The sequence below is a fragment of the Limulus polyphemus genome, unplaced genomic scaffold, assembly GCF_000517525.1.
Source record: "Limulus polyphemus unplaced genomic scaffold, Limulus_polyphemus-2.1.2 Scaffold1478, whole genome shotgun sequence".
Classification (NCBI taxonomy): Eukaryota; Metazoa; Arthropoda; class Merostomata; order Xiphosura; family Limulidae; genus Limulus; species Limulus polyphemus.
Window position 1 is genome coordinate 170,189 of NW_013667088.1, and position 9,690 is coordinate 179,878.

General features: G+C 33.2%; 1 protein-coding gene across 1 annotated transcript in view; it reads left to right on the plus strand.

Annotated features, from left to right (window-relative positions):
- LOC106463770 (potassium voltage-gated channel subfamily KQT member 1-like) overlaps positions 1 to 9,690 on the plus strand; it is a 93,758-nt gene that overhangs the window by 64,210 nt on the left and 19,858 nt on the right. Inside the window, exons 8-10 of the mRNA XM_013923836.2 lie at positions 2,786 to 2,803; positions 2,996 to 3,198; positions 7,665 to 7,738. Of these exons, the coding sequence (XP_013779290.2) occupies positions 2,786 to 2,803; positions 2,996 to 3,198; positions 7,665 to 7,738 (295 nt within the window). The remainder of the gene's footprint in view (positions 1 to 2,785; positions 2,804 to 2,995; positions 3,199 to 7,664; positions 7,739 to 9,690) is intronic.

A 9,690-nucleotide genomic window follows, 5' to 3' on the forward strand; every position in this document is an offset into this window, starting at 1 on the left:
TTTTCTTTTGCATTTTCTGCGATTTTCTAAGATGTTTGGAATATATTATTGCTCACATGGAAGTTTCTTTTTATACCGTTTTTTAGCAACTCATTTTAATTCTCTAATTTCATCAAAACGTAACAATAAACTCGGGTTCCCACCTGGTGGGGGACTCATCAAGAAGTCATGCTGTGCTTCACAAAATATCTATAAACTAAAATCAGGAAATAGTAATTTAACAATAACTAAATTAAAATATTTAAAATCTAATACAATAACTCTCAAACATAAAGTGTTTCGATAAAGGAGTACAGCCTAATATCTTGATTGTTTATAGGATGTCACGGAAATGTGCGCCAGATAAACAAACAAGACCAGCTTTTGCGACCGTAACAGCGTAAATTAATGAAATACAAAATAAAGTTACATACAGAGTACGGTCAGCCTTTGTACTCACTGGATACCCTTTAAATGTCTGCTTAATTCAACAGATAATGGGCGAAAAATGGCATAACATAGTAGTGTATGTTCTTGTTCTAATCATGAAAACACTGTGTTAAATCAAATAGAGTTGTACGAGCTTGGGACAACGTATAACAATAGGGTAAGTTTTTGTTTTCCCCCAAAAAACCTAGATTATATCGAGTCCGGAATAGTGTAACATAACAAGGCAAGTCTTTGTGATCCCTATAAACCCATATTTTATATCAAATCCGGAATAGTGTAGCATAGTAGAACAAGTCATTGTGATTCTAATATTATCTATAGCAAGCGTGGAATAACACAGCAATAGGGACAACCTTCATAATATTGATAAAAATATAATTCTTATAATTTTAATACAAACACGGAATATCGTAACCCAATATTACAAGTCATTATGATCAACATGACATAAACATGAAATATTGTAACATTATATGAGAACTGCTTGTGCTCCAAATAAACCACATACTCCGAAACAAACGTGAAATTGAACATTAGTTCTTGTGATATAATAATTTGTGTAATCTACTTTACTTGTTTACTAAACAAGTGGGTGTCTTTCGAGTTTAACCTTACCTCAGAAATGATAAAAACTCTACAGACGCCAGCTGGTTTTTAACTCGTTATACTTAGAGCACGAATCTGAGTTGAACATTGGATGTTTGTAAAAAATATATATTTTCACACCATAAGACTACTAAAACAAGCACGTTGAGATTCTTGTGTACATCACAAGTCCTTTACAAATCTATCTATCTCTGGTTGTTTACCTGACTGTCAATATCTGATCGTTTCCCCGCACGGTTTTCATTTCAGTATTTCTAATATTATCTATCTGTCTCCTTCATATTCAAATTGGAATCTGATGATTCAAGAAAATACTGAAAGCTATAATCTATCAAGTTTTTAAAAATTCTTACCGTGCATCAAGATATTTGTTTCTTTATAGTCCTTTTGAAAATGACATGGAAAATACTTTTATACCTGTGTATATGGTGATAATTACTAGACATAGTCGAGTAGTAGCTCAGAATTTCTGTGCACCAAAATATAATATTAATTAAGTAGTGCGACCGAACTCTGGTGTGCTGTACTAGACCCAGTAAAACTTAGGCCTTTACCTTTGATAAAAGTCTAAACAAGAAATATTTCAATAATTTCAACTTCTTCGCTACAACACTCCAATAACGTTTTCCTCGACTGTTGAATATTTAGGCATCACATTTGAGAATAAATCCACTTGGAACCAACATGACTTAACTACAAAATTCGCTAAATGATTATTGAACTGTACTTAGATAAAAATCAAAGATAGTTTCGTGGTTGAAACTTCTCTACAGTTTATACAGCACAAAATATAACTTTGAGGGCTTATAATACTACAATTCGTAGTTCTATACCCGCCGTGGGCACAGCGCAGGCAATCCATTATGTTGCTGTGCGCTTAATTCAAACAAATAAAAAACATAAAATAACTCACGGATTTCCCATGCAAATATTCGATGTCTAATGTTGCATTTCAAAAGCTTCAAACACAGCAAAGCAATGCTATTAGAATTGCTTTCTGTCTCCCGTTATACACTATGCTAGCCATCTTGAGTAATCTTCTAGCATTCTTACAGCCAGCCTTAGTGTTTTTTTAACTAACCCTAAGTTTATACAAAAAAAGCTACCAATCGAAATCCACTTTCACAACAACTCGTATCTATAGCAGTAGCCCCAGTTTCCTGGCAAACAATATCGCTCACGTACGATTTAATTCACAACATTTATACGCCTTCATTACATTCTTATAGATAATATAAGTTGGTTTTAGTTAGATGAGAGTGGATGAAGAGAGATTTTATTTCTGATCGCTCGTAGGTAAATTTTTCACAAAATACCAAAGTAAAAAAGAGAGAGAAAGAAAGAAAGAGATTATTACATAAAATCACTTCGAATGCATGTATACAGAACAACTCACGATTAGTGCATTCACACCCAATAAGTGTATGTAATATCTCGTAAGCATATTTAGTAGCTTACGATTATTTTATAAACACAAAGGAAACATACGTAATAACATAATGTGTGTTTCTACGATTTTTGATTACACATGTAATAAGCGTCTAATATTAAACATATGTAATAAGCATGTGTAGTAGCTCACGATTACTATATGACACACGACTTTCAGTAAAGGCAGTATTCCAGCATTAAAACATTTTCATAAAGTCGTTTATAGTATACATTACCAGTATAGTAACTCAAGGTCTTGCACACACGAAACTTAGTGTGTGTGTGTTGTAACTCATGTTTTGTACACACGAAAGCTTAGTGTACGAAGTAACTCAAGGTTTTGTATACCCACATAATTACCTAACGTGTATTTCTTTTTTAGCATTTAGAACCCATTTTTAAAATCGTTCTAAGATACTCTCAGTTATCTCTGAATCTTTCAACACATCTGTAATATATATATTGTAAATTTGTTGGGTTTTTTTAGTGTTGCTGTAATGTTTATTTTCATACTTTCATATAAATATAGTTTCAAGCACAATGCGTCATTGGTCAGCCGTTTGTCAACAATCAGACGTCACAAGCCTACTTCATCATCTATGTATGGACATTCTCCGATGACACGAAACCGTTTCGGTGAAGGTCGCACGGCAGTGGATAATTTGGGAGGAAGATGTTTTAGTGAAGATAGCGTTTCCAAGGACACTGAAACACTGAAACGAAATTCAGATGGTAGGATGATGTATTTAAAAAGCTAGTTTTTAATTATTTTTATATCTTCCAGAGAAAATAACTGCAGCAAGGCAGCCATAAAATCCACTTGTGAACAGCAACTTTCACATACTAGTCTAAAATTGAATAGGTGGGGTGAGATGTTACCTTATTACTACAGGAGTTTACAAGTATAAAGATTAAAGATTATTTTAAGCGGTTGAAGCCATGGCATTCATTTTACTTTTAAAAATAAAGTTCAAAGAAACCCGATGTAACTCTTGCTTTTCGAAGGAAGAATTAATATTTTCTTCCCGAAAAAAAAAAATCGCCAGGATTTCATTGGATTTCTTTGGAACTTAATTGCCAAACTTTTTCTCTATCCTATACGTTTTTACTAAAAGCAAAAACTTGTATATCATCATAGTAAAGTCAATATTGCTCCTATATGAAATTCTACAAACACTTGTCTTTTTTCTTGGTTTTATCTTTAATAAAGTCACGAGATTTATGTCCAAAACGTGTGATATACTAAGAAAAGACTTTAACCAAAACACTACTTTAGTGAAATACATCTAGATTGATGCTTCTATAAACGTATATAGCTAAACATGAATATGGTTGCTTCAGGTAACCTAGTTCACCAAAGATATCTTTTTGATAACTCCATCAACTAAATCCACCTTCTTGATCATACATATCTTTGTAGCTAAACTCAGTAGAACTTGGTTAAAAGTGCATGAAATTAATGTTCAGCTGAAGGTAGATTTATCTACATCCTTAGGCTGACAATATAAATATATATATATATATAGAGAGAGATCTTATTATAACCGAAAATGGACTGAAGACAGTATATATATGTATATTCTGTCATTGGATATTTACCTATTTCATTTGATTAACTATTTATATCTAGCTTACCGTAGAGTTTGTTGTTTGTTTGTTATTAAGCACAAAGCTACAGAATTAGTTATCTGTGCTCTGCCCACCGGGGGTATCGAAATCCAGTTTCTAGCGTTATGAACCCTCTGACTTACCGCTTAGCCACCGGGGAAATAATTTTGCTGAACATCATCTGACCAAAGTTAGTCATATATTTACTTAAACTTTCGTGACCAAAAATAATGACTAGCATGTTTTGAATTTCGTGCCAAGCTACATAAGGGATGTCTTCGCTAGCCAGCACTAATTTTGAACTGATATACTTTAGAAAAGTCAGAAAGATAAAAGCACCCACCGCCAACTCTTCTAATCGAATAGTGGAATACGACACATATAACGCAACCATGGGCCTAGAACGTGGAACGTGATTTTGCGGCAACAGGAAGCGAGCTTTAAATTATCGGATTCATAGTCTGACATGTTAGCCACTAGCCCACGCCCGGCCCAGCTGAAACATCTAGTTGGAAAGTGACTGTTTACCAGATGGTAGAATATAATTGATCTTAAGTTATGATGTTGATGGAAATAGATCAGTTTTGTTTACAGTAAAACCTTCCGCTGGAATTAATTATTATTATTCACTTATTTTCTTTGTTATCACTTACTCAAGACCACCAGCTTCTAATCTTTAATTTATACATGTAGCTAAACTTTAACTCTTCAAACTATTTCCTTCCAGAGATGTGTTAATTTTTGAAAAATTTCAGTAATGTTACCTTTGTTTCTTAAGGATACTTGACTTTCTAAACGTACAGATATCATCATATTATTTTTTCAAACGAGGTCAGATATGCATGCATTGATGAAAAAGTTAGTGTTATTAGATCATCACTTAGACTTAATAATATGCTGTGAGATAAACAACTCAAGCTATAACACACAGTGAGGACACTTAGCAACTGACTAAAAGACTTAATAATATGTTGTAAAAAACAACTCTGGCTATAGCACACAGTGAGGACACTTAGCTACTGACTAGAAGACTTAATAATATGTTGTAAGAAAAACAACTTTGGCTATAGCACACAGTGAGGACACTTAGCAACTGACTAGAAGACTTAATAATATGTGGTAAGAAAAACAACTCTGACTATAGCACACAGTGAGGACACTTAGCAACTGACTAGAAGACTTCATAATACGTTGTAAAAAAACAACTCTGGCTATAGCACACAGTGAGGACATTTAGCAACTGACTAGAAGACTTAATAATATGTTGTAAGAAAAACAACTCTGACTATAGCAAAATTGAGGATAGTTAGCAACTGATTTATAATAGTATTTGCAATAACATTTTGAAGAATCGTTTTTCCTGTATTATCTGAGAATTGCTCGCTAACTTTTTGATAGATTGTAAATAAATTAACAGTTTGATTTCTAGTCTGTTTCCAAACTGTTGTTGCATGTCTAAAAACTAGTGATGGTAAAACAGAGGGAATGTATGTTGAAACTAAGGCTTCTTTAATGTTAGTCTGTTACGTGATAGAGGTGTTAGAACAAAATTTGTATACAACAACACTACTCCATGTTCACACACACACGCACTACGTGTAACGCTATTCCATCTAGATGGTCAGTGTTTTGAATAGCGATCAATGCCTCCTTACACAGCACTCATCCTTGTACCCATCACATGCACATTCTGATGATCTCACGAGGAATGAGCACCAGGAGAATAAGATCAACTCAATTTTCTAACCTGGATGTGTTTTCTCCGAGAACAGGCTCACGACGGAGCAGTTTTTGCACAAGTTTCTTTCAGAGGGGAAGAAAGGACAGTCCCCCACTCGGAAAGGTTAAAGGTAGCACCCAGCGATGTTTTTATTTAAATTGAAATAAAAAAGTTTAAATCTAAAGGACTAATAGCTGTAAATATCTACTGTTATTAAGAAACAGAAAACATATATTCTAATTTTGATAAAAGTGACCTAAGAAATAATATGTACACTTATAAGGTTGAGATGCTCTAAAAGTTTTATTCAGCTTTTCCACGACAGTATCAAGGTAGGATATCTATATATATATGTGTGTGTGTGTGTAATACTTTTAGAAATATGGTTTTTCTATATAATTGAAACTTCACTATTAAAGTTCACTTGATTTTTGTTGTTAAAAACAGTCTAATTTTATTAATTCTATTCCATTGCATCTACACTTGCTATGTAACGATGGTATACAGTGTATATGGGCATACATTAAACGTTTCTGTAGCAGTGTTGATTAAATTTTGTTGTGGTTTGATGAAAGTTTATTTTAAGACCTATTCATGTAAGAAGTTATTGTCATGATTCTTGCCTTTAGTGAATCGTTAATTTTGCCTCTAAAGTAGCTAGAAATTCCATCGTTATTTTCTGATGTTATGAATCAAACTTTTTTTAATTTTCGATAAAAAGAGCTCTTTTTTACAATATCTGAATATTAAGATTCATCGTTTGGAAATCCTATTTATATGACTCTACGAAAGTTCAATACGTTGTATTAAAAAGATTTTAGGGACTCATCACGTTGTTACCGTCCATGTCACCACGTCCTCTCATGCTCTGTCTGATGATTGTGCATCACGCCAGTCGCTCTGAAACGTAATTTCCATGTAAAAAGACTTCGTCGTAAAGCTGTCACGTCAGAAGCACACCACTCCTTCCTGGATATTTTCATAATCCACCTAGTGTATGTGCACGAATGATTCCCAGCACCCATTCCAACAGCTCAATTGCACAGAAATTCTTAGGCAACTTATCGGTATGTTTCTTATAGTATAACATGAATACTCATTTCCTTCTCCAGTTGTTTCAGGTATGCGATAGATAAACGTCAGATATGACTGGAAACATTATCTTTATGAACCCATACACTGTCAATCTCGTTTCCAGACGGAGACTTTTCTTGATTATATTCCATATGGTTGCCTGAGACTCATGGATGGCTTTTGCCACTGACCATTGTGTTTGTGGATTCTCACCTATTATAAGACGCCGCACTTCGTTTACTACTGCTAGGGTACGACTTGTTATAAGTCTCATTCTGGATGGTCCTGGTGCCCAAGTTATTCAGTATTCCTTTGTTGTCCAATGCCATTGAGTACAAGTGAGTTCGCTATCTTGGAAACTCTAAATTAGTGATCTGAACAAATATTTATGATCTGAGTGTATGGATATTTTGCGCTCGAAAGGGCTTTTACATACTTTTCATAATAACGATCAATCTTTGGTGGCATCTCATTACCTAATATCGCCAATGTCAAAATTCAATTCTGAAACATGCCTTGTACTGTGGATTTATAGTGCTTATAGTTGTCATATTACTTGCTAATTTGCATATTCAAAATCGTTTTAATACAACGTACTCAACCCTCTGTAGACAGTCACCTACTGTCAAACCAGCACTTGACATATGCCTGGTATTTGATAAAAGACGTGCCACGTGTTGGAGTGCTTTGCTTTTTAAGACACATATTTTTTAATATTATTTTACAAATATCGAAGTTGAATTAATCAGATAAAGAGCAATTAAAGGAACAAAAATCTAGTCTGCTTTCTTTACAGATGACGAAACTGAAGAACCAAAGTTGACAGTGTTGACTAAGCAGCACAAAGACGCCATTAGAGCACTTCGGAAAGTATGAAAATGTTTCTAGTATTTTGTATAGTAATAGAAAATGTAATTCATGAACATTGATTATGTACTGCTAATCTGATATAGACATGTTACTCTTTGAAAATATACTTAAATATTTACCTCATCTAGACAAAATGTAGCGTTGATTTAATGTTAAAACTGATAACATCAAGGATTTTAGAAGGATTTAAGATGTGTCATACTTGCTTCTCAGTGGTTATTGTCGCGATAGTGGCGCCACCAAGTAGTCAAGATTTGTATAAAATGGCTCATATCTTTTAATCTTTAGTACAATCATAGTAATATAGTTTTAGTAAAGTTTTCTGTAATTTCAGCAGTTCTTTGAAATTAATCTATTACTTAGATTTAGTACGTTTAACTCAACTCCCCTTCCTTGGACTCACTTAAAACACTCAAACTAGTGTTTTTATCTATTATTTTTTAAGTTAACGAAATCACAAGTTGTCGGGATATGCATGTATAGCACTATGTATTATACAGCATGTAATGATATAAGCAAATATCAATATTCTTATACATTGGTGTTATTGTTTTGATGAAAGGACAGGTTTCCCTCATCTTTATTAACTAGGTCAAAAATACATACATATGCAAATATATTATTGCAGTAATAGCATTACATTATGATGATTTGATATAAAATCATATCAACAAACATTCAACTCGAATGCTTTCATCTATATGGAAAATTTCCCATCTGAAGTTTGCTCTTCACAAATTACCCCTCCCAATGCTTTTATTTGTTTCTCAACATACAATTAAGTTGGCTTCTTTTAAGTTCAACGTCATTTAAAATAGCATAGTGATCAGAAGAATATATCTGTATTTAATTGCAGCCACTTCAAAGTCTCTAACAGCTTGTTACATAAATGGTCAATAACTATAATTGTTGAGGTCGTTGTTAGGTTAAGTCCATAGGCTAAAGATATTGAGGTATATAACTATGTTTAACATTGGCATTGTTTCTCTGGTTATGTAGTTGCTGTAAATGCCGTGATTCTATGAAGATGTTTTACATATCATTTGTACAATGGAAATGTTATGAAAATCTTAACCGCTTGGCGTGCTGCGATCGTGCCGACAACGGAAGTGTTACAGATGTAGCGCGAAGTGACGTATCTTACTAATTCTATAAACTTTAATGTCATTCCAGACAGTGACTTGTAATCAAACTTTAACACAACAATTTACAGTTAAAACTTTAGTACTGTGCTTTGGTAATCTAACTTCTATGTGTGAGGCGAGATAGAAACTAATAAACAACAACACAATTCAATCATTTGTGATAATTCAATAGAGTTACTTGTAATCAAACTTTAACACAACAATTTACAGTTAAAACTTTAGTACTGTGCTTTGGTAATCTAACTTCTATGTGTGAGGCGAGATAGAAACTAATAAACAACAACAAAATTCAATCATTTGTGATAATTCAATAGAGTTACTTGTAACCTGAATTTAATACTACGATTTATGAAACTGCACTTTGAAATCAAACTCAAGAAATATAATAGGTTGATGTGATATCGGAACATCAATAATTTGTAATGAATCTTAGTTCAGTAGTTGATGTTAGAAACATGAATACATTGGTTTCGAATCAGCCCGTTTTACCATGACTTGCTATTAACCCATTAGTATCGGTATTTAAAATAAACCCTTTGTACTTTGATTTTTATAACCCATTAGTATTGTTATTCAAAGTAATCCGTTTATTCTGTGATTTGTTATCAACCAATTAGTATTGTTATTTAAAATTAACCCTTTTAAGAGTGATCTGTTATCAACTCATCTATACAGAAATTTTCGGTCATTTGTAAACAAACCTATTACAGTGAATGGTGCTCAAAGCACGAGTGCAATCAATCTTTAATATTATATAAATTATCAATACACAAATTAGTAAGGCCTGGCATGGCCAGGTGGATAAGG